The sequence below is a fragment of the Monodelphis domestica genome, chromosome 2 (assembly GCF_027887165.1).
Source record: "Monodelphis domestica isolate mMonDom1 chromosome 2, mMonDom1.pri, whole genome shotgun sequence".
Taxonomy (NCBI): domain Eukaryota; kingdom Metazoa; phylum Chordata; class Mammalia; order Didelphimorphia; family Didelphidae; genus Monodelphis; species Monodelphis domestica.
The window spans coordinates 451,382,867-451,403,337 of NC_077228.1; the positions used below are offsets into that span (position 1 = coordinate 451,382,867).

The following is a 20,471-nucleotide window of genomic DNA, read 5'->3' on the forward strand; positions in this document are numbered from 1 at the left end:
TTAAATTATCATCTTGATTGTCTCTGAAATCTGTGCTCTGTTTAGTTTTTCATTTATGCCACAGAACAGGAGAATGTAGGGGACTTTTAGGAAGAAAGACGAGTGGACATGAAGCTATGCATGTTATTTCATTTCAGGGAGAGCTTAAAAATCATCCTTTAATTTTTCCTGTAGATGAATTAAAGAATTTATCCTATGGAGAAACCTCTGCCATAGTTAACCTTTTTTAAAAACCTTCTTTCATTAAAAAATTATCTTTATTTTATTCCAATAACACATTTACATATACATTTTCCAAAGTTACCCTCTCCTCTTCCCAGCCCCTTCCTGGAGTTAACAAGCAACTCTACTGGGGTATACGTGTGTTATCACTCAAAACATTTCCATATTATTCATTTTTGTAATCATATGCACATATACACATATAAACTTTCTTTCTTACTATCATCAGTTCTAAGACAGAAGAGTGGCAAAGGCTAGGTGAACAGGGTTAAGCGACTTGCTCAGAGTCACACAGTGAGGAAGTGTCTGACATCAGATTCAAATCCACATCCTCCTGACACCAGTTGTGGTGCTTTATCCACTATATGCTACCAAGGTGCCTGCCCCTAGTTTCCCTTTTAATAGAAGGACCACATGTATCAAATGATACAAAAACTTACTTAGTCTTCGGAGTTATTCTTAAATTTCAGCCATCCTTAAGTGGTACAGTATACAAGACTGGTTCCTAGGAAGCCTTGGCTCTTGTTCTGGCTTTCTTACTAAATTATTATGTGACCTTGGGCAAGTCATTTCCTTTCTCTCTGTACCTCAGCTGCTTTATCTGTAAAATGAAGGGGCTGGACAATGAAATCATCTCTAATATCCCTTTCATAATAAACAACAGCTGTTGCCCCTGCCACCTTGAAACTGCCATGGTGGATTTTTTTACTTTGTTGCTGCCTTTTGCCTATTTGATGTGATGGTTTCATCATATCCTCTTCATTTGGACATCTTTTAAAGAGGAAATCTTTCCATTGGTTGAAGGCACTCATTATCCCTAGCCAAGGAAAAACTGGAAATGACCAAAGAAGGAGCTATGGGGGACATCGTGGCAAGACTATTTAGTGTTAATGGCTTCTCTTTCACATTTTACAGCACGTTTCATCATATGGGAACAGGCATAAACCACCTTTGTTAGACATTCAAATTTGAACGATTTACTTTTTATCTCCACAATGATCGCTTCAATCCCCACGCAGGTGTTAGCTAATTACTATGCAATTAGAATCCTATTGGCAATGGCTTAAAATAGGGAAAAGAACCATCATTTCTCTCTACCCCAACTGGTGCTCACAGGCTGGTTGAACTGTATTTAATTTGTATTTGGTTTGTGAATCGGGACGAGCTGATAGACATTTATATTTCTTTTTTCTTATTGTCCTAGGGATTTCTCTTTTATTCTTTGTATGCTCACTAAATTCTAATCAATAGCTACTCACTCAAGAATCAAGTCTGTAGAACTTGATGGCAAATACCAGTTAAGGTCAAGATTTTAATAATTCAGCTCTATAAATAAAGTAGCAAGTTAGTTTTTCTCTATCCTTCTTCCCTTTGTGAACTGAGAGGATTTCCCACTATGGCAATTTTGGACAGTACATACTATTTTTTATGAACTGGGAAAGTTGGAATGATGGAGATGAGCTATATATTGAGAGAGATCTCTGTAGAGCTTAGTAATAATCAACCTGACAGGTGATAAGAGGTAAAACGATATATTTTAATAAAGCACTTTTAATCTCCAGATTTCCTTCAATCTTAGAATCAATACTTCTAAGGTTCTAAGGCAGAAGAATGGTGAGGGTTAGTCAACTGGGGCTAAATGTCTTGCCCCAGGTTATACAGGAAGTGTCTGAGGCCAGATTTAAACTCAGGATCTCCCATCTCCAGGTCTGACTCTCTAGCCATTGAACCACCTAGCTGACCTTCCATTAATATTAATTATTGTTCAGTTGCTTCAGTCATGTTTGACTCTTTATGGTTCCATTGGGGATTTTCTTGGCAAAGACACTGTAGTGATTTCGCCATTTCCTTCTCCAGTTCATATGACAGATGAGGAAACTGAGACCAAAAAAAAGGTTAAGTGACTTACCTAGAGTCACACAGCTAGTAAGTTTCAGTAGTTTGGATTTGAACTCAGATATTGCTGACTCCAATCCTGGTGCTCTATCCACTGTGCCACCTAACTACCTATGATTAATTATAATGTTAATTATAATAGCTAGCAATTTATATAGTACTTTAAGGTTTACAAAATCTTTACAAATATCTCATTGGAGTCTGAATGTAGATCAGAGCATTCCATTTTTTACTTTATTTTCTTCATGAATTTTTTCATTTTCTGATATATGTCTTCTTCCACAATTTGACCAATATGAACATATGTTTTGCATGGTCACACATGTATGACATAGATCAAATTATTTATAGACTCAGAGATGTGGAAGGAGAAGGAAGGAAGAAAATTTAAAACTTAAAATTTTGGAAAAAATGATAATAATTTTTACATATAGTTGGGAAAATTATATTAAAATATCTTATTTTATCCTCACAACTCTGGAAGGTGGGTACAATTATTATTCTCATTTTACAGCTGAGGAAACTGAGGCAGAAAACAGTTAAGTGATTTACCCAGGGTCACACAGCTTGTATGTGTCTGAGGCTAGGTTTGAATTTGAGTCTTCCCAACTCCAGATCTGGCATTTTGTTCATTCCTTCAGCCACCTAGCTTCCCTAGACATTGTATTTCAATTGATTCTCACAACAACCTTGTGATGTAGGCACTCCAGGTATTATTATCTCCATTTTTTTAGTTGAGAAGACTGAGACATAGAGAAAAAAGACTAAAGTCACACAATAGGAGAACCAGGACTCAAATCAAGACCTTCTGATACTAAAATCAGTGCTCTTTACCCTATATCTCACTGGGTTTTAGGTAAAGTCAAGGAAACTGGAATGTAATGTTGGTGGGAGAAGAATCATATTCTTCTACCTGAAGCATTCAAGAAAATAATACAGATCTCATTGCATTAGGGAGGCAGAGGGAAGGGGTACTCAGAGTTGGAGTTAGAAAAAAACTTGAATTCAAGTCCTGCCTCTGACAAAATAACTATGTGAAATGTGGACAAGTGTGAATGACAACTTCTCTGCTCCCAGTCAGTCTTTGTCCAAGACTAGGTGTTGCTGGTCCACATCACTGGAGAGAGTTAGCATGAATTTGATGAAGTCATAGGCCAATAAACCTTACTACTCTTCCTCAAACACACATACACACACACACACACACACACACACACACACACACACACACACATACTCACTCACTCACTCATCTACCCAAGTGGGAACTCACAGAGCTATAAAAAATTTTTAAGTTTCCAAAAACAAAGCACATTTTTTGTTGAAATAGAAATGTCCCGAAAGAAGTCTTACCTCCACTTTCTCCTCTCTCTGACCTCACTGTTTTTTTTTCAAAATGCTTACCCTCTGTCTTAGTATCACTTAAAAAAAACCAACCAAAAAACTCTTCATCTTCTGTCTTAGTATCACTTAAGAAAAACAAACAAACAAACCAAAAACACTTCTCACCTTCTGCTTTAGTATCAGTTCTTTAAAAATTTTTTTTCTACCTTCTGTTTGAATATCAATTATGACAGAAAATAAGGGCTAGACAAAGGGGTGTGAGATTTAAAATGGTTGAGGTCTTAAACTGTAGTGAGTTAAAATGGTGAAAGATATAAATTGTGATAGATATAAGAGAGGGTGAGTAAATTTGACCGCAGAAAATATGTTTCACTACAGTGTCTTGGTTTTTAAATCAAATATAAGGTGGCCGCCAGGGAAATATTCCCAATTATTCAAATACCCAAATCAATTGGATTTTATAGAGATTTTAATTAACAACACAATGAGTAATCAAAGAAAGAGAGAGAGAGTAATAAAGGAATAAGTATGAAGGGCCTCAAGCCAATATGGCCTAGACCTGAGTCTTAAGAGAGAAATCAGTCAGTTTTTTAACACTCACCACAAGGTCTGACTAAACAAGGATTCTAGTGAAATCAGGCCAGCTCCATCTTAGCTGACTTCACCAGAGAGGCTTCCCGCCGGAGACTGTTCCAAAGGGCCTCTCTCCAGAGCCTCCAGAGGGACAGAGTCCCCTTAGAGGAGCTCCAGGGAGACCTCCTTAGAGATTGTCTTCCAAGAGCTTCCCTTCTCCAGAGCCTCTCTCAAGAGATTCTTCCCAAGCGGTCCTCATCAGAGATTCTCCAAAAGGAATTCTCCAAAAGGATATCTCCTCAAGAGATTCTTCTTTTTCTTATATAGGGGTTTTTCTCTCATGTCACCTCCCATAAGTCCCTACATCTACCAATCACTGTAGACGCTTTCCAAAGGACTGCCCATCTGAATTCCTGCTAAGTCGACAAATCTCCTCAGTAAGTCTGAATCAGAAAAAATGCTGCTGTGTCGACCAAGATCCTCAGTAAGTCTGAACGAGAGAAAACACAGCTGAGTCAACTAATCTCATCAAGAGAAAACTTGCCCGACCCTTTTAGGTACCTAGTATCTAATTGTATCAATTCTAAAAACAGGCCTGGCTCAAAGAACTCCTTACCCCACCATAAGCATGGATCCAAGTACTTTCTTTGTTTAGCAATGAGTTTTCTCCCCTAAAGCAGTCTTAAGTACAGGTGGAGTAGAGGTCCTCCCATTTCTGATCCTGGCGAGTTCTCACATCAAAATGGGAAATGTTTCTCAATAGGGAATTTGTTCCAATTAAGAATTCCCTGATGGGGAAATTTTTAACATTCACAAGTCTGAGAGATTTCAAGATTTACAATCCCCCCTGATGATCATTGGGAGACTAGTCTCCCCATTGATCATTTAACATAATCAATTTGTAATCCTAAATGCACTTCTAACTATAGATATATACAATATTCAAATTTCTAAGAGGAATTAGAATAGTGAGAGAGGAATAGTAAAGAAAAGAAAGCAAAACCAATGTTTTGCTAGGTGCAGTGACAGAAAGCCAAATTAGGGGCAGTCCCTTTTGGCATAAATGTGTACATTTACAATAAATGTTCAATCAAAGTTCAGTTCAATCAATCATATACAAAGTTCATTCTTGATCTTCTTGATGAAGTGTAGGTTTTCCGGCATCTTTCTGCAACAGTTCATTCTCTGGATATAAACATTTCAAGCTTCTTTCTTGAAGATCTTTTCTCAAACAAAATCAAAATCTTGAATTTTTATAAAAGTACAATCTTAAACAAAAAATAAAAATTCTTGGATTTTTATAAAAATACAATCTCAAACAAAAAGTTCAAAATTCAAAAATTCTTAGATTTTAAATTAAAATACAGGGGTTAAGTGATTTGCTCAAGGTCACACAACTAGGAAGTGTCTGAGGTCAAATTTGAACCCAGGTCCTCCAGATTCTAGGCCTGCTGCCCACTAATGTTGATTTTTTTTTTCAAGTTTCTGGATTAAATTGAAAGATTAAAAAAATTCCAAGCTCTGTTTCAGAAGTAAATTTTTAAAATTGTTTTTAAATCAAAAGATTGTGTGTGAATTTAATTTTGAGTTAAGAAAATAAAGATTAGTCCATTTCTGTTCCTATAAACTACCAGGACATTTTCTAATTAGGTAGAGACAGTCTCAGATTCAGCACTTCTGATGTGGAAGTTTTTTTCCTTCAAATGAATACTTTAATGATTTAAATCTTTTCTTTTTAATCTTGTAGATGACAATATAGCTGAAATAAAGGGACAGATGAAATCACGATTTAAAAAAAGATTCAGTAATAGAAAAGGAATCAGAAAATATGTGAAATATATGACAAAATAGCATACTAATGGATCTGAACAAAGGATTTGCATCCAACTCCTTTTTCTTGTTTTTTCCTTGCCTTTGATCAGATTTTATCAAGGGATGTTGATTGTGTGAAAAAAAAAAACACAATAACCCACTATGGAAATATGGAATACAGGGCATTTGAACTAGAACTATTTTTATGACCTTGGTCTTCCTAGTTCTCTCAGTCTCTGTCTGTCTTTCTCTCTCCCTCTCCCCCCGCCCCCCCCCCTTTCTTTCCCTGTGTCTCTGTGTCTCTGTGTCACTGTCTCTGTCTCTGTCTCTGTCTCTGTCTGTCTGTCTGTCTGTCTGTCTGTCTGTCTCTCTCTGTGTCTCTCCCCTCAATAATGAAGAAGAAATCAGGAAGACCTATAGTAACTTTTAAAAGAATGTTGTCCCAAAAATAGAGGCTATGGCTTACTCTCTGTCAGATAGCTCTAATGTTGGTATTTAAGAGTACATTCATGACTGTAGATATTACATATATATATATATACATACATGCATATATATTTTTTCATTTTAGTTTGTTTTTCAAGTAGCCTTCATTTCTTTCCTCTCACCACCACCCCCATTCTAAAAGATAAAAATCCTTAAAAAGAATTATCTAGCCATTCAATATCATTTAGTTGCTACCCAAGGAAAAACAATTTTCACATTCTCTATGTTCACAAATACGTGTGTCATTCTGCATATTGAATCCATCGATAGATGATTTCATGTTTATCCCAATAGAGAATTTCCACCCCATAGGGAAAATCTAGGCTACAATTTATAGCTCAAGTCTTTTCCTTGTAGATGAGAATACAACCAAGAGTAATGAATGTAACCAGAAGACCTGTTTCTGAGTCTTAGCTCTTTGCTACTTGTTCTCTATGTGATTTTGTCCATGTCTTTTAACCTGAGTATTCAGCAAGAGGTCATCACCACATGACCATACCATATGGTTATGAAAACCAAATGCAGTTATAAAAATCTTTAGAAAGACAAAATATGACCACATAATGGAAAAGTCAAAGGGGTGGGGGAGGAATGAAAGGGAATAAGCATTTATATAGAGCCTACTCTGTGCCAGCAGACAACTCTAGGTGGCACAATGGATGGAGTACCAAACCTAGAGTCAGGAAGACTCATCTTGGTGAGTTCAAATCTGGCCTTAGACACTTATTAAAACTCTTTGACCCTGGGCAAGTCACTTAACCCTATTTGCCTCAATGTCCTTATCTATAAAATGAGCTGGAAAAGGAAATGACAAACCCCTCCAGTATCTTTGCTAAGAAAACCTCAAATGGGGTCACAAAGAGTTGGCTATCACTGAAAATTATTAAATGATAACAATAACAAGTGCCAGATACAGTAGTAAACCCTTAAAACTATTGTCTCATTTGATCCTTTCAAAAACCCTGAGAGAGGCAAGTTTAACTTAATAAACACTTATTAAGTACATAACTGGCAAGTATTATTATCCCCTTTTATGACTGGGAAAATGGAGGTAAACAGAAGTCAACTGACTCAATGCCCAAAGACAGTAAGTATCTGAGGCCAGATTCAAACTCAGAATTTACTGACTTAGATAGAACTAGAGAAAACTGGAAAGAGCTCTATCTACTGTCTCAGTTGAATTAATGCTTCAAGAAACTCAAGGAAGGTCGATTCTTTCTCATTGTGACATGAAAATAAAATTTTCTGATTTTTAAAAATAATTTTAGAATTTAATCTAAAATAAGGAAGATAAAATTAAAAATAAAATTAAAATTCATTTCCCCCCTAATCAATTCTAGCAACATTAACAAAATTTCAAAAATTTAGTATTTCCCTTTCACTCCTACAAAGTAAAAGGGAATAAGGTAGATTTCCCTTCAGAGTTTTGACAAAGGATAACCCACTTCTCTTTTCCCTTTCCCTTTCTTTTTCTTTCTTTTCTTATTCTTCCATCTTTCTTGGGTGCAAATGACCAAACTTGCCAGTTCATTGTTGTAGGAAAATTCTTTAAGTAACTTCTTCTTCCAAAGCAAACTAGTGCCTCTTCAGCAATTAATTAATGTCAGCAAGTTGCCTAGGATGCTATGGCTAACAGAAATACTGAGGATCACACAATCAGTAAGCGTAAGAGGTAGGGCTTCAATGGGAGTCTTTTGGACTACAAGACCTGCTGCCTTATTTACACTCCGAAATGTTGCTTCTTACAATGCATTGATTATAGAGGAAACAATTTTTATTTGATGCATTTGTTTGATAGCATGTGATGCTGAAGGTTAAATACTTAGACAACAAAATGAGGAGACAGGATTCATTGGAAAAGACTCTAATGTTGGGAAAGATTGAAAGCAAATGTAGAAGGGGACAGCAGAAGATGAGATGGATAATTAGCATCATGGAAACAATGAACAAGAATTTATAGACTTTGAAAGATGATGAAGGATAGAAGGGCCTGGCATATTATGGTCCATGGGGTCATGATAAATTGGATAACAACTGGACAACAAAATAAAAATATCTTTTCTGCATTCTTAATAATACTTTTTTTAAAATGTCCAGATTACACATCAATACAACTTTTAATAATAGTTTTTCTGACATTTTTTGATTCATGTTCTCTCTCTACTTGTCCTATATTCTTAATTTTTTTCTAAATCCTTACCTTCCATCTTGGAACCAATACTGTGTATTACTTCCAAGACACAAGAATGGTAAGGGCTAGGCAATGGGGGTTAAGTGACTTGCCCAGGTTCACACAGCTAGGAAGTGTCTGCGGCTGCATTATTAATTTTAAAAGAAGAGCAATGGAATGTTAATAATTTTTTCTATTAAAGTAAACTAACAAAGGACTAAATTAAGTTGGCTGTAGTATCGAGTTTGGAGTCAGAAAGACTTAAGTTTAATTTCCATTTCAGACATTTGCTAACTGTATAAAAGTGGGCTAATGAAATCACAGATCCTTCTTGGTATATCAGTGACCCTGGAGATATTTAAAAAAAAAAAAAACATTTAAAAAGGAGGGAAAAATCTTTATTACCCTGAAGAAAGAAGCAAATATATGAACCTCTCCCCCACTATACACACTTCTAGATAAGCATATTTATGGTGGTCTCCTGTTTGCATATCCATGATCTGTGAATTTCTGGAGCTTCATTAATTTGACTGGAAAGATCTGTGCTATTCACTCAAGTACCTGATTTGGAGGTTCCTTTCTTCTCATGCTCATCTCTAGGGAGTGGCTGTCAAACCCTAGAGGTGTGCAGATTCTGGAGAGCTTGAAGGGACCTTGGAAGACACTGAGTCCACTCTATTCATCTTACAGATAAGGAAACTGAGGCTGATGGAGCTCACATCACTTGGGCAGGATCAAATAGCTCATAATCATCAGTGGCAGGATTAAGTTCATGACTTTCTGAGCTCCATGTCCACTTTTCTATCCACCAAGTGAGCTGAGACATCACCCAGTCCCATCTTCAAATTTTGATAGACAATTGTTTTTTAATCATGTCTAACTTTTCATGGTCCTGTTTGGGGTTTTCTTGGCAAAGATATTGGAATGATTTGCCACTTCCTTCTCCAGCTTATTTTACAAATGAGAAACTGAGGTGCACAGGGTTAAGCAACTTGCCATGGGGTTACTGGTGAGGAAATCAGGACCTAGAAAGCTGAAGCAACATGTCCATGGTCACCTCACTAGTTACTGGAGGAGCCAGGACCAGCATTCAAATCTTATGACTTGCAGTTTATAATAGGATGCTGCTTCCTCTCTTTAGGTCTGTTTGCCTTCATGGTGGTTATTAATAGGCAACTGCAGGGAGGGTATTTGTCCCTTTGAATGAAGGAAACCCAGATTTAAAGTAAAAGCTCCCAAATCCTTCCTGTAACATTATGTGTTGTACTTTCAGCTTTATTATTATGCAGATACCCAGACAATTCATACCACTTATCCCAGTGGCCTGGAAGTGATTCAATTTCCGAATAAGCAGATTGGTAAGTGCTAGCACCATACAGCTGATCTTTGGGGGTTGGGGTTATTTTATTAACATAATTTTTCTTAGGTTCTTTTCTCCATTGGCTAATCCTGAAAATATCCCTTATAGAATGTTTACAGAAGGGGGGGTTGCCATTTGTTTTCTTGTAATGGGGAAAAAATTAACTTGCCAAAAAAAACAGCTGATGAAAACTATAGGAATAGTATATGTGGACATGATGGGGCTGGCTGGGCATATGGTGGATGGCATTTAGAGACTATCTAGACCAGGTCTACAAATCTTTAATGATGCAAATAAGTCTGACCTTTATCAACAGAGATAATTGAGGGGATAATTAAGTTTAAGAGCCTCAGTTATTCTAATTGACTTCAAATTCCTTAAGTGACTACTTAGTCCTCTGTTTTACTTTCAAGGTGTAGAGATAGATGAGTGTTGCAGCAGAGGTACTTGAGGAGATAGTATCATCATGGCATCCATCATCTCTCATGCAGCACAGAACCTGGGCTCTTCCAGAATGGAGCCAATTTAGATGTATCATATGCGAAAGGTACCAGAGGAATGGTGCCTAGTGCCAGCATTTGCAAATGATGTAATTTGCTGTTCCTCTGCAGTGATGATGACCTTTAAAGCCATCTTTTTTTAACCTCCTATAAATTCAAAGCCATCTGTATCGCAGGCCCTGGGGCTTACTCTTCCAAAACTCCCTTGCACTAGCCATCTGGCCAACTCCCAGAACAAGGTTGCTACTTCTCTACTCAGAGTTCTAGGGGTACCTGCAAGGGGATAGAGGTTATGGTTTTCTCAGAAAGGCTCATAAGCTCCCAGGAGTGTGTTTCCTCCCTTATGATTATTATTGTTGTTGTTCAATAATTTTCAGACATGTCTGACTCTTTATGACCCCATTCTGAGTTTCCTTGGCAAAGATACTGGAGTGGTTTGCCATTTTCTTCTCCAGCTCATTCTATAGATGAAGAAACTGAGGCTTGTTCAGGATCACAAAGCAAAGATACTAAAGTGGTTTGCCATTTCCTTTTCTAGCTCATTTTACAGATGAGGAACTGAGGCAAACAAGATTAAGACTTACTCAGGATCACATAGCTAGTAAATATCTGAGGCTGGATTTGAATTCAGGAAGACAAGTCTTCCTTTATCCACTCAGCTATCTAGTTGCTACCTTGTGGCTATTATTTGATAGCAGTTATCTGGCCAGAATTACTTACCTCTTAGAAAAAGGGGATTCACTGAAGGGGTATAATAAGGATGACTGTTACAAAAAAATCTTTCCCTCCCCTCCACCAAAAAAAGATAATAGTGCCCTCTAATATCAGTATGTATGGAGTCCAGGGCATAGGGATCAAGCTTAGGAAGTATAATGAAAAGTCCAAATCCATTGTCCAAAGTCCACCAATGTAATAGGCAAGGCTGGAATTCTCTTCCCTCTCTCTTTCACCCTCCAAGTGTTTTTTTCTTGGGGGTTTGGCTAGAACATTCTCTCATTTAATAGAATTCTTGAAATCAAACATTTTATTGGTCTAATGTGAGATCCATTGTGTATTGCTAAGTCCCTCCACCATTCTAATGGTGCCAATGCATAGCTCTTCCATCTTGACACTGATTTGTTTCATAGGATCATAGATATAGAACTCTAAGGGGCCAGAGATTATTGGGGTGAACCCTTTCATTTTAGAGAAGAGAAAAGAAAGTGAGGCATAGAGGGGACTAGAAGAAGGGAAAAGGAAGGGATCAAGCATGTATTAAGTGCCTCCTGTATGCCTGGCAGTTACAATTATTATCTTATTTGACACTCACAACAATCCTGGAGATAAATGGCATTACTATGCCCATTTTACAGTTGAGGAAACTGAGGCAGAGATCAAGTGACCTTTTCAAGGTCATCCAACTAGAATCTGAGGTGGAATTTTACCTTAGGTCTGCTTGACTCAAGGGCCAGAGCTCTATCCACTGTGCTATATACAACTGCCTAGGCACAGAAGGTTTCAGTGGTTTCCTGAAGTTCATTATAATCACTAATCAGTCATCCACTCGTACTTTTGCATCTCTTTATTTGGTTTAAGAACTTTTTTAAAACACTGTTTATATAAAAAACAATACATTTTATATCTCTAATAATTCCTTTTCCCTTGTATCTATTCTTCTATTCTATTGGATCTAATGAGGACATAATCTCATACTTGTTTTGATGTTTAAAAAAAAATCTGCTTGGTTCTAGATATAGTGCCCACAGTGAAAAAAGCCATTTATTTCTTCTGGGGCTAAATAAGTCTATGGAAAGCTCACTGCAATGCAGAGTGAGATAGCACTTATATATGCAGCCACAGTGTTTGCCTCCTCTCCCTGGGCCATGCTCCCATTTATTCAGAAATTGGAAATTCAAGAGGCAGGATCCATGCCCATTTTCAGCAGTATTTTCTTCAGGAATAACTCACCTCTTGCTTTTGGGACATTGTAAGGTCCTAAGCCCATTTCTTCCTGTGTTCCTATTCTTATTTAAAAATGATGTATTGTACTGCTGCTATTTGTCACTCTTTCATCTGTGAAAGGAAGTTAAAGTCAGCTGTAGAGCTACATTCACAGGATCCAGTGCAATAACTTACAGAAAGTGCCTTGTCTGTCTTAAAATGCTACATAAAAGTCAGCCTTAATAATAATGGTACTTATTATTAGTGGCATTAAAAGTTTTTCTGGTTGTCTGGTTTAAATGCTAGGAACTGTATTCCAACACAGCAAAGAAATGGAATCTTATGCTCTCTCTAATTAGTTAGCTATACTATATAGTAAAAAAGAAAAAAAATTGACTAATACTATAGCACTAAAGCTATCATAAGAGAAAATGTATTTTTGTCATCAGATGTAGTGAGTGAATAAAATATATTTGATCAACTCACCATCAGCCACAATTATCCCTTGTAGTTTCTATATTGAAGGAACAGTGGAGAAAGGCCTTGGGCTGGAGGCAGGAAGACTTGAGTTCAAGTCTAGCCTCAGATAATTACTATTGTATGACCCTGAACAAGTCACTTAATCCTGTTTGCCTCAGTTTCTTCCTTGGTAAAATGAGCTGGAGAAGGAAATGGCAAACCACTCCAGTATCTTTGACAAGAAAATCCCAAATGGGGTCCTGAGGAATCAAACATGACTGAAAGAACTGAACAACAACAAAATCTTCAAACTTGTTGTGAGGATCAAATGAGATAAAGTTTCTAAACCTACTCTACAAGCCTTAAAATGCTCTATAAATGCTAATAAGGATGATGGTGATGGTACAAATTAGAATAAAGATTATAGTCCTAGATTTCTTTGATATGAGTCAAGTGAATCTCTAATTTCCCCTTTCTTCAATTATGGACTTCATGGAAATAAAGTTGATTTTCCTCACAGAACAAAACTTAGACATTCAAATAAAGGTTCAACCTTTTAATTCATCACTTTTGGAGTCTACACTTATTCCAATGATATTGACATTAACGAAAATATTCTTGCAGCTCCAGTTTGGAGAGTAGAGTAATCTCTAGAGACTCTGCAAAATCATTCCCATTACTATACAGTCACAGTTTGATTATACTGCCCCAAACCATATTATACCTCCCACCTTGCTTTCTTTTCTAAGCAATGACAAATGCCTTTGGCTATTTCCCAAAGACCAGATACCCTAAAGAGTTGCCCTCACAGAGATTTTCTGAAAGAAAATACTTGTGGCAGACTCTGAAGGCAATTCTAAAGAGGGAATTCCAGGAAAGTTTTAGGCAATGGCAACTGCATGGTAGTTTGGGGATTTCTGGTGTGATTCCTTTGAAGTCAGTTTTTCTGATTTTAAGGCCAGTACTTGTTCCACCATATTAGCTGCCTATGAGGGTAGACCAGGGCATTTTGTATGACTAACAGTATAGTGCTCAAGGGAAAGATCAGGATTGTGGTCAGTTGGTAAGGAAAACATTAATGTAATACAAATCCACAGGGGGAAAAAGCCAAGGCAAGGTCTGACAAAAGATTAGATTGGACCTAGGAAACAGGCAAAGTATGGAATTCTACAAGGTTAACTACAATCATTCACTGTCCAGAGTTCTACTTTCTAGAGGAGGGTACATACACTTAGGTAATGGTCTAAATTAGATATCCACTGGTTGGAGAATGGAGACCTAGAACAGGGAGAGAAGAGAATCTAGACAAAAGAACAAGGAATAACATCTTGGGATTTGGTATAAGCAAGTTGTTCTACCCAAAAGGAAACCAAAACATGATTGTTAACTCTAAGAAAGAGTGAGCTGTCCTTCCAGTTGGAGACAGGAAAGGTTGACAGTTATGTGGTCTTATTCAGAATGGCTGATCATTGTGACACAAAGGGCTAAATCCTTATCTTAGGAGGTCTTTAAGTAATAATCATGATCAAAATAATAGTTAACATTTTAAATGTGTCTGTACTGTCATATTTTATCCTCACAACAACCCTTGGTGGTAAATATTATTATCTCCACTTTAGAGATAAGGAAATAGAAGTTGGATGATTTGCCCAGGGTCACACATTTCATAAATGTCTGAGACTGTGTTTGAACTCAGGTCTTCCTAACACTAGGCACAACTACAGAGATAATAAATATTTGCCAGGGCCTTCCTGGGATTCCTGTTTAAGGACAAGTAGGACTGGGTAGCCCCTCAGGCCCCTTCCAACTCTACATTAACACTCATTGAACGTGTAAATTCTGTAATGTTTGCTCCAGCATGTCTCCTTCCTTCCCAATCAGACATTGGAGATAGAATTTTCGATTTGCCATATGCCATATGCTTCATGCTTTGGTTATTCCTTACTCATCTGAGCTTTATTGGCTTGGGTCATCTCATTCTTCAAGAGAGAAAATTTAAAATTAAATAAAGACTTTTCTCCCTCACAAAAATCCTATTCTGATGATATAAAGGTTACTCCAGGGGATCTTGAGGGCTTTGTCAGTGGGATCCAAATTCTGGCAAGTCCTATCAAACCAGGAATATTTTAAACACAAGCTCCATCATGGACTGCATATCTGTTGTCTGAAGAACAGCCAAGATAAGACTGGACAAGTTGGCTTCAGGATGATGGATCATTTATTTATTTATCTTTCGCCAAGACAGTCTATCTTAGGACCATAATAGGATTGTGACCTTTTTTATTGAAGGAGCTTCTTTAGGTACAAAAATATAGATCCTTGAAGTGTTAGAAGTAAATAATTAAAATAAGACTTGGATAAGCCCACACAGAGAGACTCTTTCTTTGTATGACACATCCATCCTGTGAATTTCAGTGATTCAACCTAAGCAGGTTTGTCTGTGTTTGAACCTCCAGCAATTATAACCTGCAATTAAATCCTCATTTTGCTTTCCTGGGTGCTCATTTATCTATGCAAAAAAATGGTCCATTTTCTATTGGTGGCCAAATGTATGTTAACTTGTTTTTGGCATAAGATTGCTAGTGAGGAATCTGGAAAAAACTCTGGCCCCAGATTTTGTGCTAAGTCCTTCCTAGCCATTAAACTTTATACTGCTCAGGTCCATCTTTATTGTAAATAATTTTCATGTAAATTTTTTCTGACACTGGCATTTACAGTGCCTGAATAAAGGCATTCTCATTGTCCTCTTCAAAACAAGAACCATTAACTTGTTTTCTCCATCTCCACCCTACCTGTCATTTCTTTCTGCTTCCTATCCTTTCAGGAAATGTGGTGATGTGCATTTTAACTCTGGCAGAATGTCATCTCTGGGGTGGGCTGGGAGCACTAACCTCAGATGAAGACATGAGAAACGTCTCAGCTTCCATCAGAGCCAAGGCAACTGACTCCTCTCAGTGACCTTAAGCAGATCATTGAAAATGAAGGATTAGATCTTGGCTCACAGCTGCCACATAGGATGATTGATTCATGCTAATTGAGTTCTTCTAAAAAGGAAAAGTGTTTTATAGACCCGGTTTTTCTTTTTGGCCCTGAACCTTTTAAACTGTCTGAGTCTTAGCTTGTCCAGATGTGAGATCATCACCAAATTACTCCATAGGAATTGTAAGCAGGCTTATTGGTTTTTGGTGAATGTATTTTATTCCTGCCTTTTTTTCCCTCTGAATTTGAATTTGGTATTTACCTGGGGTTTGAATGAATGAATGAAGAAAAAAGCATTTATGCTTTTGCCAAGCAATGGGTTAAGAGCTGGGGATACAAATACAAAATGTGAAATTGTCCCTGACCTCAAGTACTAGAAAATTATCTATAGAGATAAGAAGAGGTAGGATGGGTATTGGGACCAAAAACAAAAATGATTTGGATCTGTATTTTGGAGGAATTTGAAAGCCAGATTTGAAAATTTGGGTTGTGTCTTATAGGCACTGGGAATTGATTGGAGATTTTTGAGTTGTAACTTAACTCCAAAGAGTATAGATTGAGTATATTTTGTATGACTTCATATGTATAATAGGTATCACATTGCTTACCTGATTAATGGGTAGGGAGGGGGGCTGTAAGGAAGGAAAGAATGTGGAACTCAAAACTTTAAAAAAGAATGCTTAAAAAACAACAACAAAGACTGTAGATTTAAGACAGATCATATGCAGGAATTCCTGGCTAGTTAAATAGCATCACTGTAAGAATGATCCTAATTTCCCAAGCATTTTTAAATTTCATTTATTTATTTATTTATTTAAATTAAAACTCTTACCGTTAATCTTAGAGTCACTTAGAGTCAATACTCTGTATTGGCTCCAAGGCAGAAGAGTGGTAAGGGCTAGGCAATGAGGGTCAAGTGACTTGCCCAGGGTCACACAGCTGGGAAGTGTCTGATTTCAGATTTGAACCTAGGACTTCCCATCTCTAGGCCTGACTCTCAATCCACTGAGCCACCCAGCTGCACCCCCCCATTTTTAAAAGTTGTTAACTTTATGCTTTTCAACAGATATTCTCTTGAACTTTTTCTTAGAAGCAACTAAAGTCTTAATCAATCCCTCTGTTCCCAACAATCTCCTAAAATGCAGAATTCATAAAATTATTTAGGCAAAAAAATAATTGCTTCTAAATAGACTCAATAAAATATATTTTAACTATTTTTTAAAATTGCTTCTAAATAGAAAAATACCATCCTGATGGCACTAAGGAAATTGTGTATCCAGATGGGACAGTGAAACATCTCAAGAGCGGGCAAGAAGAGACTCTGTTCCCCGATGGGACATTTATAAAAGTAGAAAGGTTAGTATTGTGAATTTATGTAAATCTAAGGCATCCTTCCCCCCCCCAATTTTCCTTTTATTCTTTTTTCTCTTTATTTCCTTAGAGATTGGTAGAAAATTCAAATTATCAGTCAATCAAAAAGCATTATCAAATGTGCCAGCCACTGTGTATGAAAGGATGGGGAAAGAAAGTTAAAAAACAATCCTTCTCTTCCAGTACTTTATATTATAATGTGAGAAACAGCATGTAAATTATTAGGTACAAGATATGTGCTGGAGAAGGAAATGGCAAACCATTGCATTATCTTTGCCAAGAAGATCCCATGAACAAATTGATCCAAGGGGTTACACAGTCAAGACTCGACTGAACAACTGAAAAATAATGATATATACAGAATAGGTGAAAATGTTTCCCAAAGGGGGATGAATGGGAGAAAGGTCTTCTATAGAAGATGGGATTTCAACTGACATTTGAAGGAAGCCAGGGAAACTTAGAGGACAAGGTATACAGGCAAAGAAAGGATTATTCTTTATATGTGTTTTGTTGTTCAGTCATTTCAGTTATGTCTGACTTTTCAGGACCCCATTTGAGATTTTCTTTGCAGAGATACCGGAGTAGTTTGCCATTCCCTTCTCCAGTTCATTTGACAGATAATGAACTGAGACAAATAAGGTTAAGTGACTTGCCCAGGATCACTCCGAGAGTAAGTATCCAAGGGTTTCTTGACTCCAGGCTTGACAATTTTCCTGTTGGGCCAAATAGTCATCCTATCATGGGTATAATAGGAGTAGAAAATGGTAACAATTCTTTCTTTGCCTGTAGTGCTTACTGTGCAGGGAATTAAGACTGGGCTGTCAGTAGCCAATCCCTGTTGCATGGATAAGATCAAAGGTAGAAAAAAGGTAACATGAAGACTGGAGGTTTTCTTCTTCTCCATCATTCCTGTGCTATTCTGGACTTTTTCTGAGTCACTTAGCTTCCATATAGGAAATGGATATTAAGGGGTAGCTAGCTGGCTCAAAGGATTAAGAGGCAGGTCGAAAGACAGAAGGTCCTGAGTTCAGAAACATCATAGTTGTATGACCCTGGGCAAGTCACTTAACCCCTATTGCCTAGCCCTTACCTCTCTATTGCCTTGGAACCATACATAGTATTGATTCTAAGATGGAACTTAAAGGTTAAAAAATAAAATAAAATGGAGGTTTAATGAATATTATCTAATATTTATTTGTCAATTGCCATGCTTAAAGTTTCTTAAATAAAAAGTAAGACCAGATGTTCAATTGTTTAAATCGATTATATAAATTATATGTTTATAATAAATATGAATTTTTTAGGATCTACAGTGAGAGAAGTGATAATTTTCAAATTGGTAGTGTAGCAAATTCCAATACCACATGATTCTGTGAGTTCCTGAGAACACCTAAGATGCTGTGTGAGGAAAATAGATCTGGGTAGCAGTGGCATCTCCCATTTTCAACCTGTGACCCTATTTCTATATTGCTTTATTATTGGCTACCACACCAAATACTTTATGAGACTAATTCTTTCTTATTAGGAATGGAGATAAAACCATTATATTCAATAATGGGCACAAGGAGATCCACACTTCACAGTACAAGAGGAGAGAGTTCCCCAATGGCACCATCAAGACTGTATATAACACTGGCCATCAGAAAACAAAGTATATTTCGGGAAGAGTTCGAATCAAAGATGAAGCGGGAAATATCATCCTTGATAAGAATTGATTTGCCTCTTCCACGTGCAAAATTATGTATGCAACTCAGATTACTTTTCATCCAGATTTTCTTTTATCTTTTTTAGCTCTCTATCCAGAGAAAAGACATAGTAAGCACCTATCAGGAGAGATGTACAAGAGATCTCAAACCTAACTAATTATGTAGAAATAAAAAAATCATTCTTTTAGTTTCCAATTTGAAAGGGAAAAAAAGTGGTTGAAATCACACTTCAGTCAACTTCTTGTTCCCAAGACAATTGCTCCTAGACCCCTGGACGTCTTTTGTTCTTTGATGACCAGGTGTTTGAACACCTTGCTGAGCTCCCTTCTATTTCCATGCCCTACTTGGGCTCCTGATCTCTTGTTATTCTGTTCATTCTGTTCACAGGTGAACTTAGTTTGTTTGGAATCCTGTCTCACCCCAGGAATTATCTAAACAGCAACACCTGTTGAATTTCCAGAGCTAGGTTTTGTGCTTGGCTCAAATTTGAATTGAAGTGAAACTGAATGAAAAAATTGAATTGAAGGGGCTCTAAACAGTCTGGTAGCAACACCTGTCATGAGCAGCAGATTTAGCCATCTCCTTGATTCTGTCTTTACTTCTCTGGCAGCCATTTACTCTCCTAGCAACTTCCTTCTTAATCCCAAGTATGAAAATGATTATAAGATTTTTACTAGGCTTACAATTTCAGTTTCATTTTAGGCAGCATATAGAACTATGCAGAAATAAAATGGATTTTTGCTGAAACAATTAGAGCCTGGAAAATGTACAATATGAAAAATTCCTTAAAATGTTTCACCACTGTGGCCAGATGTGATTTACTGAATAGATACTCTTGTATATTTTTATGTGAAGCCCAATGTAATAATGTATTTTCATGCCAATAATTATCTTGGTCCTGGGTGTATATTGTACATGTGGATTGTTGCTTAAAGAAACTAAAAATCAACATTATGTCTTGTTATGAAAGACAGAATTCTTTTTTAGCCCAGGATCTCTACCATGTCCACCTATGTGAATGTTAAGAGTTCATTTGTCAGAAATAAAAGACACGATTCCATTATCATAATCAAAAACCTGCTTTCAGTGGGACTGGGATGATACTCTGGTTAGAAGTCAGCTCATTTTTCAAATTGCCTTTATAAAGGGAACAATTGATTCTTGTGAATCAATTGATTTCTAATTATCTTCTGGCGTGTTAGAATTGAAAAACCTAAGAGTGGTTTGATCAGAAAAGCTGTATTTGGGGCAGCTAGGTGGTTCAGTGGTTAGACAGCCAGGCCTGGAGATGGGAGGAGCTGGGTTCAAATCTGGCCTGAGTTGCTTCCTAACTGTGTGACTCTAGGTAAGTCACTTAACCCCAATTGCCTAACCATTACTGCTCTTCTGTTGTGGAACCAATACACAGTATTGATTCTAAGACAGAAGGTAAGGGTGTAAGAAAAATGAAAGAAAGCTGTGTTCAAACACTGAGCTCTGTCTGAGAGACAGAGTTCATCAAATATAATCTTCACAACCTTGCAGAATGTGTAAAAATCTCTCCTGGTGATGAAAAGGACTCAACAGAAGCACTCTGTTTGGCAAGGTGACATGCTGGCTGGAAATCTAAAAAAAAAAAAGTAAAACTTTAATTTGTTTAGTATCATATTGGATACTCCGTTTGGGCTCGTGGA

General features: G+C 37.0%; 1 protein-coding gene across 5 annotated transcripts in view; it reads left to right on the top strand.

The window, feature by feature from the left end:
- Positions 1–19,861, top strand: part of LOC103097496 (centromere protein J-like) — a 116,127-nt gene extending 96,266 nt beyond the window's left edge. For all 5 annotated transcript variants that reach the window (XM_056819018.1, XM_056819017.1, XM_016429002.2 and 2 more), the window contains 3 exons: positions 9,777–9,861; positions 16,960–17,077; positions 18,618–19,861. In XM_056819018.1, the coding sequence (XP_056674996.1) occupies positions 9,777–9,861; positions 16,960–17,077; positions 18,618–18,807 (393 nt within the window). In that variant the 3' untranslated portion in view covers positions 18,808–19,861. The remainder of the gene's footprint in view (positions 1–9,776; positions 9,862–16,959; positions 17,078–18,617) is intronic.
- The last annotated feature ends 610 nt before the right edge of the window (positions 19,862–20,471 follow it).